This window comes from Seriola dumerili, unplaced genomic scaffold (assembly GCF_002260705.1).
Source record: "Seriola dumerili isolate Sdu_G_001 unplaced genomic scaffold, Sdu_1.0 BDQW01000267.1, whole genome shotgun sequence".
NCBI lineage: Eukaryota > Metazoa > Chordata > Actinopteri > Carangiformes > Carangidae > Seriola > Seriola dumerili.
Window position 1 is genome coordinate 552,807 of NW_019174522.1, and position 17,667 is coordinate 570,473.

A 17,667-nucleotide genomic window follows, 5' to 3' on the forward strand; every position below is an offset into this window, starting at 1 on the left:
CATAAAAGAGTTTGATATTTATTTTTCCACAGTTTATCTGTGCCGTATCTCCTCCCACTGGTCAGGGTGCTCAACAGTCCTGTGGGTTGTGTCGTAGGGTCGGTATGAAGGAGTATTAGGGCCACCAAAAAAAAAACTGAATAACAAGAATGAAATCATAATATTCAATATTCATTATCAAAAAATAAAGTCGTAATTTGAGATAAAATCATAATATTACAAGAATAAAGTTGTAATTTTAGGTTCTGTGTTGATTTAGTGGAGAAACATCAGAAGCTTTAAAAAGAGGAAAGTGGAGCATCCTGTGAAGTTCTACTTTAGCAGAGGTTTTACAGATAAGGAGATATTTCATCTTTTGGCTCATCAACATCATCATCATCACCAGCATCATCATCATCATCATCATCAGGACATTGAAAAGCTTGTGAAGAAACTGAGTTTATTCTATTGTTAGACAGACAAACAGCAGCTGCCAGAAGCAGCTCAGGCTGCCACTGACTGTCCTTTCACCAGGTTTATTGGTTGATGTAATATTCCTTAAAATTGTTTTTCCTCTCAAAATTTTACATTTTTAATGATAATGATAATTTTGTAATATTACGAGAATAAAGCTGTAATACTCTTTCTTGTAATGTTATGACTTTTTGTCTTGTAAAATTACCCATTTATTCTCACAATACTCTGACTTTTTTTCTTGAATTCTCAAACTTCCGACTTTATTTTCAAATTTTCAGATTTCTTTTTTTTCCTCGATGCGGCCTAATACTCCCTCGTAGCTCGGGACTAACGACCTATATGGTCGTTTAGGTTGGCGGACTTAAAGAAGTCATTAACTTCAGTCAGACTGATACGTGTTCTGTTAGTGTCCCTTTTATTGAAGATGGGATCTGATTGGATTTTCAGTTTACATTTTACATCTGATTCCTTACAAGTAATTATATGCATATACTGTAGGCCTGTGTATTATTATTTTAATGAATATCATTAATTAAACATGTATTTAATTAATTAATTAATTAATTAATATTATTTTAGCATTAGTCATTAGCTACAGTAGTACTGCCGTCATCAATAAATGACTTCAGAGCTTAATATTGACAATAATGGATGGAATGAATCCCAGCATCACTCATTTATCAATGTCTCCTCCAAGCTTTACTGTTATTAATGACATTAACTCACATTGCCGTTCTTAAGAAACAAAATGCATATCTGAATCACCTTCAGTGAGCATGACAGGCCACAGGAGTGATGAAGGACCATATCTATCACTGGACTAAATGTTCAATGTGACAGATCCAATAGAATAAGTGATGCACGCTTTCTTTCTAAGCAGTGACTCTATTTCAGCCCTTTCATACCTCAAGCTGTTTAACTGCCAGTGTTTGAAACATGTCAGTAGAGTCAAGGACAGATTTAGTGAGTCAAATATTTGGAACACTTTCTCAATTCAGTTTGTGAGACATAAAGAAAAAAAGTACAGTACAGAAAGTGGACTTCCTTCATAATTTCTCAGTAAATCAGTGTGCATCATCAGCAGTAATGGATATTGAATAAAATGAATATTGAATGAGTTCAGCCATGGTAAGGTGTCCGTCTGATGAAAAGGCTTGGAACAGAATTTACTTGGATAAAAAATAAAATAAAAAAATAAATATGTGTTGGTATTGTAACTAGCTTTTCTAGGTTATGACATAAACTCCCTTAATTAGGTTTAAATACAAAACTGCCAAACAGCCACCCTGTGTGTTGCTATGGCTACATTCAGTGACCACTGTGACACTTAGCTACATGCTAGCTGCTAGCACTCGTTGGTATAAGCTACTAGCACAGAGTGACAATACTACATTCAGGTCGGATGGGCATCATTGTTAGATTTACTTTTAAAAAGCAAAGGCTGGAAGTATTTCATATATCTGACTTCAATTTCTCTTTAAAACCCTAATACCCTAGTAAAGCCTCTAGAACTATACACCAGTAGTCGCTGTGATGTTATAAAGTATCTATAAATCTGCATGTCCAAGTCAAATAGATGGATTACACTATCATGTCATCATGGCAGCAGTAGCTATGTTTTTATGGGCAGTTTTTCAAGGATTTTTCAAAAGAGTGGAAGCCTATGACTTCCACAACTAAAGCTAAACTTTTGGTAACTTCTGCACAGTACATGTGCATTGTGCAAAAAAAATATGAAATTATACATGTATTATTTTTTAAAACACAAGAACTTCAAGAACTTGCACTGTCACCCACAAACCTCAGCCAGTAGTATCCCTGTATCCCTTCATGACAATTCAAGAGCCAAAATGACTGAATGGCTTGATGAAAACTCTAATTTTTTGCACTTAATATGATCTTTCTCTGCACTTGACTTCAGCAATTTCAGTGATTATGATACTGCAATTAGTCAGGTCCATCACCAGACCCTGACTTTCCAACTACTATTCACCATTTCCTGCTACTGTGCTCTACTTGCTGCATAAAAAGCACATCTCCTCCACAGCAGAAACTCATTTGGACAAAAGCTCCTACAAAAATTTGACTATCAAATTGACTATGAAACAGGACCCAATGTATGTGTATGTGTCAATGTAACTGAGGACGTAGTTGGAAACTGTTGTGGAGCCGCTGTAAACCACTGACATCATGGTGTCGTATTTGCATTCTGCCCGGTGTCAGCCGGTTTCAGCCCTTCATCTGTCCCTCTATTTTTGTGAATGAAACCCGTCTACAAACAGAGCAGCACAGGCAGCCTTATATGCCAATTTCAGGGAAACTGTAAAATGTAAAATCTCACGTGCATGCACCTACTCATGAACAGGTGACGCTCATCGAGCTGAAAAGAGCGATTTACAACTTTTTTGTGCAGGACAGAGAAAGATTTAGGACAAGGATACATTGTTCTTCTGGCTGAATCTTGACACTTGGACATTCTGGTTGTCACCACTGGAAAATGTATCAAGGTCAGCTGATTTGTTAAATAGTTCCAAAGTAGCTTTGTCAGTAGTTGCATTGGTAAATACTATTTTAATGAGTAATCTCATGTTAGCCTTGGTCCTGTTGCGTCACTTCCTACAAGAATGGGGGGGGGGGTCAGTCTTTGTCCCACTGGTGAATGAGAAGCAGCTCCAGTCCCATAGGAAATCCACAACTGTCCCAGCAACTGTGACGGGCTGAGGGAAGGGCTCCTCTTCCTCCTCGATTCTCCACCAATCAGTAGTCCCCATCTGTCAGTGCAGTGTCAGAGCTCGTCTTCATGCTCATCTTCTTTGCAATGACTTGCTTTTAAATTCATTTCAGATGATTTCACACCTTTGATTAAACAAAATTACTAGCGTACTAGCACAGTTCCGTCTCACAGTGAAGTGGCGAATTTTGTTTGTTTTACTTTTAGTAAGATTTATTTGTTGTTATATTCCTTGAAGGACATGGAAATTGTTAAAATGCATTTCCACAATGTTCCACGCTTTCCAGACATCCCAATCACCAGTTCCTGTTCTTCAGTGCAATATGAGCATTTATACTGGACAGCTTGTATAGATGCAGCTACGCAGCCACATGGCCAATCAGGTATATGTTGTCATAGAGGTGGCCTACGAAGTCATCTGAGACATTATGTGCTGCTCGGCGAGTGTTTCTGATAAACTCCCTCTTAGACATTTTGTTTTTGACGTGGGGGCTGGTCAGGTCGATGGACAGCAGGATCAGACTGTAGCACAGCACATACACAGCATCTGCAGAGAGATGAGAGGAAAACAGAATCAAACACAACTGTTTTGAATTCATTTCTAGCATGTTTCATGGGGACAACTTGCTAAAATGTGACGCCAGTCTCACACTACAAAACAATGCTTGAAACCTCAAATTCAGCTACTTAAAACCAAAATAATACAGCAAGAGGAACCACCAGAAAAGGGAGACAAAAGGACCAATAAAAGAAATAGTGTACTATACATAAGACTTTAAATTCTGTGGCTCAGAAGGTGGAGCAGGTCGTCCACTAATCAGAGGGTCAGCTCCTCCAGTCCGCATGTCGAAGTGTCCTTGGGCGAGATACTGAAGCTACTTTCACCTGATGTTATATTAAGGGTAATTTGGGGCTGTGAGTTTTGGTATGTGAGTGTGTGCATATTGTAGAACTTACTTAAGTATGTTTTTCCAGTATCTGTAATTTACTTGAGTTTTTTTTTTTTTTTTTTAAACTTCTGACTTCACTTAAAAGACAAATATTGTACTTTTGACTCCACTACATTTCTATGAAGTACTCTTACTTTGAAGCAGAGCTTTTAGTCAGTGTAGTGAATTTTATTTTGATTGGAAAAATTGATAGACCATACACTGTTCATCACAGGAGAAAATGTTTGAACCTGTCAGTGTCATAACGATGGCGATGTTAGATAAAGATGAGGCAGAAGATTCTTCACCAGAGGCTGATCTGAAGTTTGTGTTCGAAGCTTTCGAAATAGAGAAAGATTAATTTGGTGTGAAATGTTTGTTGCGTTTACAAAAACCAAACTTCATCACTGACCAAAAAAAAGAAATACAAAAATAACAATGGCTGCTTTTGTTGATTCAATTGTTATTATGTCCATGTCTTCAGTCTTTCTATCATATTTCTATTTTATTCTACAGGTTCTACAGTCAGTCAGTCAGTCAGTCAGTCAGTCAGTTGCTTTAGAGTCATTAGGTTCTGTACATGTGAAACAATACAACAATGTGTTGACATAAAAAATGTACTTTTGATTACTTCAGTATTTTGAAAATCAAGTACTCCAGTAGTAAAAATCTGACTGAACAACTTTCACTTGTATAGCAGTAATATGTGACCAGGAGGATCTGTACTGTAACTCCAGTGATGGAGCTGTGGACTTTGTCTACCTCTGGCAGAAAAGCGCCAAATGAATATGTATGAGTGGGTGAACAAGCTTGTACTGCAAAGCACTTTGAGTGGTTGATAAGACTAGAAAAGTGCACTCCATTTACCATTCTTATGTCTGAGGCATATGATGAATAAGACAGACAAACGTGTACAGTGCTACTAATACACTCTAAATTGTTCTGCACTGCTGTGCTCAATCCTTCCCTGGGGGGGTGGAGGGGCAGAGTAGCAGTGAAATGAAAAGGCAGCCATCCGTCCATCTGTAGCCCTGGAGCCATTACTCTAATCCTACTAGTGCTGCTAATCATACAAGTAGGTCCAAGGATTTAACAGTAACAGAGTCAGGGATTGGTTTCTGTATGGTCTGCTGACATTAACAAAGCTAGTCAGTTGATAAATGCATGGTCCATTGACAACACTGAAGCCAGGGATTACTTGATAATAAAACCTTGATGGTTTCCCTCATTTTGTGGTTGGGTAAATGGATCAGAAGTGTAGTATAGCTTTAAAATCACTTCTACTATCACAACAGTGGCTAGGGTTCTAGCTGCAGGGTTGAAGAGTGGTAATGTCTGGGTAGGGTCAGGATTGGATGTTAATGGTCCAGACAGAGGATACTGATCCCCTGACCTCTCCTGCAGAATCAGCATCAAGTCAAAATATCAACCTACAGGCTCCATCAGAAACATTAAAATCTTAAGAATTCACTGAATGTACTTATGTTCTCCACTGATTTAACAATCTAGTGTTCTGAAGTCTGTTATGAAGCACATGGTGCACATACATTCAGGTTGTGTCCAGATCCACTTTTGGGAGTTCAATCGTGGAAAAAGCAGCTGGACTAGATATGGATATGGATTGAGCACACACTCTCCCTCTCTCTCTCTGTTCACCGTCCCATTTTACCCCATTGCCCCTGGGACAAACGTTTTATTTACATCCTTGAAAAGCGAGCAGGCTGAGAAAACCCACACCCCTCCGTCTGCCTGTGATCTCCCCCGCTCTGCTTTAATATCGGCGGAGCACCGACACACAACATCGCGGTCGGAGTTGCTTTGGTCTGTGTGTGCTCAGATTGGCGCAAGTCCATTTATAAACAGCGCGTGTGCTGGATGAGAAAATGACAACTGCGTCTGAAACTGGTAAAGACGCCGCTCCGCGCGGGTGTAAGATGGAGCCCAAAGCCTCTTTCATATGGGACAATCCAAGAGCTGTCCTCTAGCGCCGCCTTCAGGCCAAACTCTCACTGTGTAAGTGGATGATTTTAGCTTGTTACCATACTGTCTGTATATGATGGCTGATAAGTCGTGGGAAATTGCAGTAAAGGACATATATTCAGTGTAATATAGAAACAGTGTCACCAGAGACTAAAGTATAAAATATCCTCTCAGAACGCAGCATGTTAGTCACTGTTCTTTAATAACCAAGCCTCATGTTGTTCAAGTGTTTCACTGAGGTCTCTACAAAAGCAAGATATGACAGACCGGTCTGTGGTGTTGGTCCAGTCTTCATTCTGCTCATAGATCAGTCTGATGTTAGTCAGACCACAAAAATAAAAACTGACTCCTTTTAAATTAAAATCATTACACACCTTGAGTTGGTTTCACAAATACAGTCTTTTTTGCTGTGTCTTAAATAAAACAGACTTCAGATTGACTGAGTATAAATTCAGTTTAGTTCTTGACTGTCTTAAGACAGACTGTGGTACAATGAATTCAGGGTACATTTCTTCATTTACCCCAGTACAAAATGTCTGTCTTTAGGAAGAATTCTACAGTTACAAGGGTTTAGGAAGAGTGTAACAATAAAAAGAAAAATCTGATTTGGTCTCTAAAACTCTACTTGTTGTTGGGTGCTACTGGTCAGTGCAGGTGTCTCCGACTGTTACCACGGTAACATTGTTCTTAGACCTGAGTTAGCCTGGCGTAAGGTGTATAATGTTTTTGGCTTAAAATGAGTCAGTCTTTATTCTTGTGAAACGGTCTGACTGACATTAGACTGGATCAACACTACAGACCAGTCTGAAAGATCTTTGTGAAACTGGCCCCATAACCCCCGGCTAACTCAGGTCTAAGACCTATGTTACCATGGTCACAAGGTAATCAGTGATACCTGCACTGAGCAGTGGCACCCAACAACAAAAAACAGGAAGATATGGCTCATAATTGTGGTTTGTTAACATTGTTATGCAGCAAGCAAAGACAAGGGAGCGAGTTTTTAGAGACCAAATCAGATTTTTCTTTTTATTGTAAGTAAAACATCCTTGTACCTCTTGAATTCTTCCAAAAGACAAACATTTTCTGATTGGTAAACAGAGCTGAGGCTCTGGGGCTCCTTAGTTGGCCATTTTGTTTTATTTTGAAAAAAAGTTTTAATTTACCAAGAATTCATTGTACCACAGTCAGGCTTACCATGGTCTGACTGTTTGTCTATCTAAGACACAGTCAAACCGGCCCCTGGGAATAATAAGCACGGATCATTCTTTTTTTTCCATTTTTGCTCCGTGGAAGTTCAGGCAGTTTGTTTAAAATTCAAAGTTTTGTTTTAAACAAAAAAAACTAAAAAAAAAACAGGGTATTTCCGTTTACTCATTTTAAATCAAAAATGAAAAAAAAAAATGGAAAAACAGAGACAATTTTCAGTGTTTCTTGTCCAAATCAAAAAACAAAGTAGAAAAAACAAACACCAAACATCCATTATGGTTGTCATTCTAGGTCAGAATGACAGCTGTTAACTGTTATAGATATCAATGCCATTACTGTATCTGAATGCAAAAAAAAACATGTGTAGTTTGCTGAAGCCCATAGGAGGCAGTAGACCAGCCCCAAGGCAGCGGGACATCACCTCAAGTGTCATGACCTCTATCAGAAGGTAAAGCATTGCAAAATATGTACCTATTACTTATTATGTGGATTAGTATGCAGATAATATCAGTCAGATGATGGACTGTACACTGACTCACTCCCTGCCGTGGCATCTAACTGTGGATATCACTGTTAATCCTGCATCACATGTCTGTTACAATGCTCTTATGCTGCTGCTACAGCACCAGTCTGTGGCCTCAGACTTGCCCCTGGTGCTACTGCTACAGCCCCGCAGTCTTTCCTGTGGTCCCCTCCCAGTTTGTCAATAATGAATATTTTCATAGTCATTGTTTTGTACGATTAATTTTGTATTTGTTGAATCAAGAAATTTACTCTGTTTCCTCTTTCAGTTTATGACATCACACTTTGATGGGTCACAGCCTGCCTCACTGAAGCCCAGTTTCGTGACAAGGAAGTCTCCCAGCCCTTCTCTTTCTCCAGGACCCCCAGGCTGCTCCAATCCTCTGTGAGGATCCTGTGCCCTGCTGTAAATACAGCATCTATTCATTGGTCTGGCTCTATTTAAGTAATCTCTAGTGTTGCTTTTATTTATGCAACTTGAATATCCTCCTCATGGTTGTCTGCCTCCTCCACTCAGACTAGTTTCAGGTTACATCCCTGTTCATCCACAGTCAAATAAAATATGAACAATTTGTGTTCAAATTTTGTCATAATTGATGTGTGAAGTCTTGAGAAATGACTAAAAAATGTTTTGTGACTGACCCTGAAGTTCCGCGGCGGCGTTACTGACATTTAACCCGACTGTGGCCGGCACGGAGGCATAAAAATAATAACTAATTCTTATTAGCTGTTGTCTTCCAAACTGGAAGAAATTCAGCTAGCTACTGTTTTGAGGCAACAACTTCAATTTACTTGCTGGGTGAGATGAGGAACAACCAGTGCAAACACATTGAATTTGCAGTTGTACCTCCTGAAAGGCCTCAACAGTTGGAACCAGAACTGGGGGACTACAGCAGTGACTAGCAAGCTGTCATCTGGCCTCACCTACTCTCGGGACATGACCCACGATCAGAGCTAGAGCTGATAAACACCTGTGACAGCTGCAGAGTCTTTCACCTGGGAGTGAATACTGATTGTAACCTTACACACTGATGGCAAAAGCCCGATGTTAGCAGGTGTTAGCAGGTTTTTTTTAAAGTAACATACAGTATGTGATCAGTATATTTATTGTATGTGTGTGTACGTACTAACCAGGACTGAGACCCAGCTCTCGGACAAGACCTGGATTACAGGTACAAAACCTGTGGCTGAACTTGGTGATGAGGGTCTCCAGATACTCTCCTCTCTCCTCTGGTGCATGGATGTGTCTGAAGAAATCCCGCAGAGCGTTGGGGAGGAACTGGTTACTGAAATTATGGAGGGTCACCAACTCATCCAGGACATCCCGCCTGCATGTACACAGACATACACAAATAAAGACTTAATAGCATGATAGATGATATTTCAATTAGTTAATGAAAGTGGCTGAATTATGAAATGTGGAAAGGAAAGTGACACCAGTCAATGTATCTTTGATTTCATAGCAGATACACTAAATAAACACCGCCACACAGTGAAATAATTTAACCACTTACAAGTTGATTTACATTTAACACTTTACTAGGTTATGGCCTGGTTTTAGACTTTCTTAGGGCAGAAATGCTTCCATTGTAAACATGTAAACTTTCCATCATAACAAGCGGTTGTGGAAGTTGTCTGGTTTTCTGTGTGTATCTTTGTATGTCACCTCTCATCCAGGTAAATCCTCAGCATCTTCCAGTTGAGGCGTCTAGTGTAGAAGATGAACTTCGCCAGCTCGGTTGGATGATCCAGTAGTATACCTTTAGACATAAAATAACTGATACCCTTCACACACACACACACACACACACACACACACACACACACACACACACACACACACACACACACACACAGATGCTCAAAATGAGGACATCATCAAACATGCAATTTTGTCGTGACATCATTGTCCCAGACACAAACATGTGCAGAAACTAGAAATGAAACAGTTATCAGTCTCACCCTAAAACACAGTAAAAATTCCAGACGGTTAGGGTTACAATTTAAATTTGAATTATGACTATAACTATGCTTAATTACCATAGTTAATTACTGTGGTTAATTTGACTGCTGTTGGGTTCTGTAAGGCATCAACCAGCAACAGTCTCCCAGACGCATGTGCAGCAAAGCAACATGGGTTTATTATGTGTCAGTCAAAACACGAAGAAGGCAGTGACGGCGCTGCTCTGGAGATTTTTCAGCCTCTAAAACCTTTTTACGCTAAACTTAGCAGGTATAAGCAGGTTTTTAAACACAGGTAAACCCACAAAAAAGTGACTGATTGATTGACTGATTGATTGACCCCTTTTCCACTGCCGGACGAGTTTGCCTTTCTGTTTGGAGCAATGTCATCACATGCACTTACAGAGCACACACACAGACACAGGGCAGAAACAGTGAGCTGCTAGCCGCCGTGCAAACTGGATAAAATGGATCTGTCAAGTCTCATCCCCAGGTTGGTGCTCCTGTCAGTGTCAGAGTCTCTGTGTGAGACGCTTCAGTCAGTGACTGTGTGTTTTTAAACTTATTTCAGGGCTTAACAGCACCATGCTGGACAAGTGACAATTGCGTTTACAGTGTCTGTGCTCTGAAAGACGTCACAGCAGGACAATAACAATAATAATACATTTTCTTTTCCCTTGTTCACAGAGTGGACATGCAGCAGGCAAACCCAGTAATGTTACTGGTCCCTTGTCCTCATCTGTGACACAGGTGTGTTGGACATGTTATCCTTCTACTAAGTATTTATTTGTGGTTTCCTTGAAAAAATATTTTCAGCACATTTTAACAACACCGTGATACTACTAATGAAACTGGTAATTTTGGTCACTATAATTGTGATATAAAATTTTTAGACTGTTTCTTCTCTAGCACAAATTTAACACACACAGCACACAAACATGGCAGAAACGCTGAGGTAGTGTACATCTATGGGGCAGGAGATCTGGGATGACTGGGTATGCGTTACCTCCTGCGGGTTAGCATTGAATGTCAGGCTGCCTTCATCCAGCTGTAGGTATAGTCTTCTGTAGGAGAAACCAGCAGGTAGTCTTCTGTTGTAGATGGAGCAGTGTCCCCATGTGGACTTACAAAGCCTGATGGATCGACACACATGGGTTATAGCACAGAAACAAATAAAAAAAGAACACAATAGAACTTTACCGTATTCGCAACTAATAAAGACAGCAGCTGATAGGGACAGCTGTGGAGTCAGTATTTGGCAAAAACATGCCATTCATCTTCGACACCTTGAACCTTTTGTCTATCTTGAGTCTATCTGTCATCAATTATTTTGTATGTCAGTACAAATCACAACTGTTGTTGCTGCTGAGAAAGATTTCTGGTCACCAAGAGGCATTTCATCAATTCACTACCTCATTACTTTAATCACCACAAACAGATGACGCTCCTTACCCCTGCCATAGATATTCATCATTTCCCAGGTCCTGCCACACACAGCCGGCCAGGCACAGATCAGTAGCATTCAAGTACGACAGTATGGTGATGCCTAATTCAGGAGGCAGCATCTCCAAATCTATAAAACCCTGCTGCTCTTTGCCTACAGGGAGACCAGAAGAGAGACAAACATTTAGATTTACTTTCTATTGCTTCAACATGGCTCACAATGTAAATTGTATTTAAAACTAGATGTTGTCCTGATCTCAGAGTGATATGTGATGTGATATATATTGTTACTAGAAGCTTAATATGGCAGTTTTGAAGCCTTTTGTTGCATTCTTCTCCACTTTCTCCCCGACTTAGTAGTCACCAATTTCCATTGTGTACAACATCACAAACATAATCATTCATTGCAGGTAGGTGACAGTGACATTCCACCTGCCCAACCCTGAGATGATTCACACAATCTGAAAGAGAGATATGGAAAACCGACCCAAACCAGACATGCATGAATCAAATTTTTATAAAAAAGTTTGGATGATGTCATGAAATAGCATGGGATCATGGGAGTTGTTGTCTTCAGTGTCATTAAGCTCCTCCCAGTTCAGATTCCTTCAGTGTCAGTGGTTCAGGAAATCAAACAGATCCAGTGTTTCTAACTGTTAGAAACACTGACTAAAGCAGTTTGACATTTAAAGTCAGTGTTTGAGCGACGCTGTACGGAGGACAGAGACTCAGGGAAGAGCTGGAGCTGAGATTGATGCTAACCTTTGTTCTGATTGTTTCTCTGATAACTTATGAAGCAGACGTTCAGCAGGTTTTTACAAGCAGCTGAATTCACCACAGAGGTGTCCTGATAGAAACATTGAAAAAAGCAGTTTCATGATGAAAACCAGTGATTCGCAGATGCTCTTCAGTGACACAGGACAGGACGTCTCCAGCAGCTGGGAGCTGAGCTGTCTAACATTTCCTCAGCTTGTTTCTCTGATAACTTCAGATCCAGACGTCCGACGACTAAAATCCTTCATCTGGTTCAAATATAGAGCTGAAAACCACCAAGGTGTAAAAAGAGTATGGGAATTAAAACTAGATAAAAGTCAATTTTAAGCTTCTGTCAGACAAACACACTGACACATGATCATAGAGGATATGATGTCATCAACAAGCGACCAATGAAACATCCCATTAGCATGACGTTTCTCTGGTTTGAGAATTGATGGAAACATCTGGGATAATGTAAGAACACAACTCAGAAGTGAAAGAAGTGTGGTGAAGTGTTTTGCATGAAAGAGCGGAGACACGAGCGATCTCTGGAATTATCCAGTGAAAGTCTGTCACGTACAGGCAGAGAAATGCACAGTTTTCAACCGACTAGCTCGTAGTTTCCCTGTCGTTGCTCGTGGGCATTTTCTCTTAGAAGAACAGGACCATCTTGCTGTGAGGTGACACAGCTATGAAGTAGCAAACAACATAAATCCTAACTGAAGGAATTTCTTTCTGAGGCAGCTGACACTTAGCTGGTGTGCTAGGGGCCTTGAACAAGCACTCAAGAACGACTCTGTTGCCTCACATCTGCTGTTGAACACACTGCAAAGACTGCAGCAAATGGCTAGCTGACCAATTTAAACTCCTGTGCCTTGGTGGAGTTGTTGAACTTGGTTTAAATTTAACGTCTTATATGTACCATAGCAGGAGTAGACATGTTGCTTGCACTAATTTAATCTAAGCTTTGAAATCAATTGAAGTAATAGCTTCTGCTGTAGGTAGGAAACCAATGGCTTTTTTTTTCTAACCATGCTGACTGTATGGACACATCATCAGAAATAATGGAAAGGAACGAAAGCAATCCAAGAACACAGAACAACGCAAGAATACATAATAATAATAGTGATACAGAGAGTTAGTAGTAGCTATGCCCTTAGTGTTAGCTTAGTGTTTGAGTGTCCGTACCTCCCCTGCGTGTTCTCAGCAGATGGTGGATGTCAGTGCCATAACAGTGCTGAGGAGCTCTTCTTTGGGGACCTCCATCTCTCCGTAGGAAATTAAAGAAGAAAAAAACAAAAGACAAAAAACAAAAATCTTAATAACTGTCATCCTTACTGCTGTGTGGCATTACAGGGAAGTTGGAAACTATCCCAGCTTGCATCGCGGCTAAAGACTAATAAAATATTGTCATCATTGAATTTATAAATAACTAACTATATTCCAATATTAATTCTATATTATATATACTGTATACACTTCTGGTCAAAAGTAATGGAACACCTACATTTTTCCAGATGTTCTTTACATTTACATGGTTCTGAAAGTCCTAAAAGTGATATTAATGATGAAAAATATAAGGATTACCTTGCTCTCGCCTTCCTCCTCCTTGGTCAGCCAGTCGGTCGGCTAGCTCTTCCTGAAGCTGTTGCTGTTGTCTGGGAGGCAGCCTCCACAGTGCCTGACCCATCTATATGGTAGCACAGTAACACAGTGCAGAAATGGTACTGAGATGATGAGATACATAATAATGTGCTGTATTACCGAATGTATCTACCGAGTCTGAGACATATGTAAAATGAAATGCAAAAACAACCATTCCAACTGAAATCGCAATCACAATATCTGCCAAAATAATCGCAATATAATTTTTTTTGCATATCATGCAGCCCTAGTTGGTAAACTGTACCTGCACACTTTCCCTGTAGTCCTTCTCATTTATACTTCCCAGCAAAAGTACTGCTTATGATCAAAGGGTGTGTCATAAGCACAATTAGACAACTGCTCGCACAGCAGCATGTTTACAAGACGTAATCAGATCACATTTGTATCATTTATGTAGGTGCAAATAAAAATATCTTATATTCATTTGACTAATCTATTTAGAAAACATCTAATCCATGTTTCAGTCTTTGATTTAGTAGCAAGGCAGGAAAACAAGTTATATGGTGACAAATTATAAGTCAGCACAGGATACTTGTCGCTGTGATCGTCCATTACTGGCAACTTCATAAAGAAGGAAAATCCATAGACAGTGTGAAACTAAGTCAGTTCCAAAAAAACAGAAACATTGTAACTGAATATGATCACAAATAAGTTAATACTTATATCCAGGACACTGTGCATGTAATCATATTCTATATCCACTGGTCTTCAAACAACATGGGCTAACCACTGAGTATAATGTAACAATACATTGTCTTAGATCGTATTTTTCATGCAATCCACTAGTGACTTAAACAAATCAACACGTTTTGTATAAAATCTGCCAAACAACTCTAAGCTCTGGTGTTTGAGATGATGATGTATCTGTCAACAAAATAGAGTTACCTTTCACTGACACAAATCAAGTCAGATTACATTTGGGTCACTTAAGTGTACATATTTGTATTGTATATATTTATATTTTTCTACAATATTTATTCACATTTTTATTGTAAATATTTTATCATATTGTTAAATTTTCTATTTATATTTAATATATCTGAACTGCAGTACTGGCTTGTTTTATCGTTGCTTATATTTCTTTTTTTCTTACTATGTTCAAATTCCTTGTATGTTGACAACCTATTTGGCAATAAACCATTTTCTGCTTCTGATTCTGATGACAACTTCACTGCTCTTATATTTCACTGCATTATGTTCTAGTAGAAAGAGCTGCTTATTACCTTGCTTATTAGATGAACATTTTTAAGGGTCAAGTGGGGTAAAGAAGATGTGAGGACGTACTGGTTATATGCATGAAGCACTCTGGGATTAGATGCTGTCTCTTTCACTGAGTCTGTGTTTTTATAGCTCAAGTGACATAAAATTGTTTGCCTTAAATGTGTTAATGAAACAAACACACACACACACACACACACACACACACACACACACACACACACACACACACACACACACACACACACACACAGCTAACTGGACTGTAACTGAAAAATCAAGTTGAAACCACTGACATACAGTATGCATATAGCCAAACCCTGCTTACACATCAATGTCAGCATCTATTTAAAGCGTTGTCAGAGCTCCGATTAACTTTAAATTAGCTTCGAAGGATAATCGATTTAGTGTGTGCGAGAAAACAAAAAAGTAATCACTGTCCAGTCTTTTTAATGTACTAACTGACCAGCCTTCCCCTCTCTCAGACTGCCTAACGTCAGCTGTGTTGCACAAACAAATCCATTACAACGTTGAAAACATCAGCGCTAGAAGTTCTAACCAACAAGGTAGTTCGACCGGTAGTCCCGCCTTCCCTTCAATACCATTGGTCACACGGAACACGACAGCATTCCAAATGAAACGCCATTGGTTGAATCGCTCTTCACTCACAATCAGTTGCTACAAACACCCGAGTTAGCTTACTGAGCTACTTTAAGTTGATGAAGCGAGTGTCGACCCAAGCAGGGTCTTTATACCGCCCTAAACAACTACACTTATCATGTTTCTCTTACAAGCACTATACAGTATTTCCAAACGAATACGAGACAGTGGCGCAACCCGGGCTACCTACCTGAGTTTAGTGATTCCTCTGACAACCCGACCTGCACACAAGGACAGCTGGAAATGTGATTTCCCTGCTATCAAACTTATCCTGGTGTCATTTCATTTAGCCAACTACAAACAAAAATAGAACAGTTGCTTCTTTTGTTCAGGAGGAAGCTTCCATACCGTAGTCTATTGCCAACACAATTATTATCTGTTTTCTCCCTCCTCCTGTCACCTCTGCCCCTCCCCTTCTCTCCCCTGTCATCACAGAAACTGATGAACTGAAAAAAAAATCAGCATTTTACAATAATGAGTGAAACGCATCCACTTTCTATGAAAATATAAGCTGCGTATGATAAACTGATAAACAGAACGAAAAAAGCAGAAAGCTCTGTGTATACAAGCTACGTCATGACGTCAGCTCGTTCTTATACGTGAAAAAACGTGTTGGTATGTTTGTGGAGAGTCATTGAGTAGACAGTTCTTCTGGGACTGTAAACCTACCTATCAATTTTGAAGATTGGGTGGGAAGTATTATTATATTATATTGGTGAAACGAATATCCTAATAGAGAAGTGCTCTCACAAAGATATTAGGGAATACTCTTCGTTATGTTATTATCGCATCATCTTAATGCTTTTGGTCTTACGTATTTAGTGATATACAGTGGGCAAGGCAAGTTTCAGATAAATATTTTATCAATAGCAAGTGTAAGTCTTTCAAGATATTGCATAGAATTTATCTGATTAAACATATGTTAGAAAGATCCAAACTGCATATTGACTAAAAGTGTGATTTTTGTGGTCTAGAAAAAGAGAATATTTCCCATCTATTTTTTTTACTGTATATTTACAAAGTTCTGGATTGATGTAGCCAGTTTTCCAAATATGAAACTAAAAGTGAATATTGAAATAGTTATGTTTTTTGTTTTTTTTTATCATGATTTTATTTTATTTGGTAAAGCAAGATAAAGACAAAGAAAGTGATAACATCACAAGACATAACATAACAAGACATAACGAGACGTGACATAACAAGACATAACACAACTTAACATAACATAACATAACATAACAACATAACATACATAACATAGCATAACGTAACACAACATACATAAAATGACATAACATAACAACATAACATATATAACATAACAACATAACAACATAACATAACAAAACAGCATTCATAACATAACATAACAACATAACATATATAACATAACAAGAAATTATAACAACATAACATACATAATATATCAACATAACAACACAACATAAATAACATAACAACATAACATAACATAACAACACAACATATATTACATAACATAACAACATAACATAAAAACACAACATACATTACATAACATAACAACACAACATACATAACATAAAAACATAACATAACAACATAACACAACAACACAACATAGATAACATAATAACATAACATACCAACATAACAACATAACAACATAACATGATGGCATACACTACTACAGAGAACAACTGACAGCTTTTTGTTATTGCTATAGATACATTCTATGTATATATATATATATATATATATATATAAATTTGTTGAGCGAGAGATACAGAGAGAAAAACAATATATATATATATATATATATATATGAAATAAACAAATAAGGTGGTAGGTATTTATTTATTTATTTATTTATTTATTTTCCTATTCTTTCCAGGTAGAAAATGGGTACTTGGGGTTACATGGGAGGGTGGGGGGAATTGGGAGCATCCATTGGTTGGAGAAATGTGCCATAATTGGGAGTTGAAAGTTGTTTGGTTTGTTAGTTTGTTATGGTCCGTTGATACAGGTGGGGAGATGGGATTGGTTTGGTTTGATTTGGTTTATGATTTAAAAGTTATGTTTGATGTAATGCTATATATTTGTCAAGATAAGATTGAAAGTGACATGTATTATATATGATAAAACATTTTATTATTTTTG

The 17,667-nt window shown here is 38.5% G+C and overlaps 1 protein-coding gene across 1 annotated transcript; it reads right to left on the minus strand.

The window, feature by feature from the left end:
• Positions 1-515: 515 nt before the first annotated feature.
• Positions 516-15,905, minus strand: fbxo8 (F-box protein 8). The gene is made up of 8 exons (XM_022757246.1): positions 15,719-15,905; positions 13,573-13,675; positions 13,174-13,251; positions 11,239-11,383; positions 10,793-10,919; positions 9,491-9,609; positions 8,956-9,152; positions 516-3,734 (listed from the first exon to the last, which is right to left on the minus strand). The coding sequence occupies exons 2-8, from the start codon at positions 13,673-13,675 to the stop codon at positions 3,547-3,549; spliced, it is 957 nt and encodes a 318-aa protein (XP_022612967.1). The 5' UTR covers positions 15,719-15,905; the 3' UTR covers positions 516-3,546.
• Between the last annotated feature and the right edge of the window lie 1,762 nt (positions 15,906-17,667).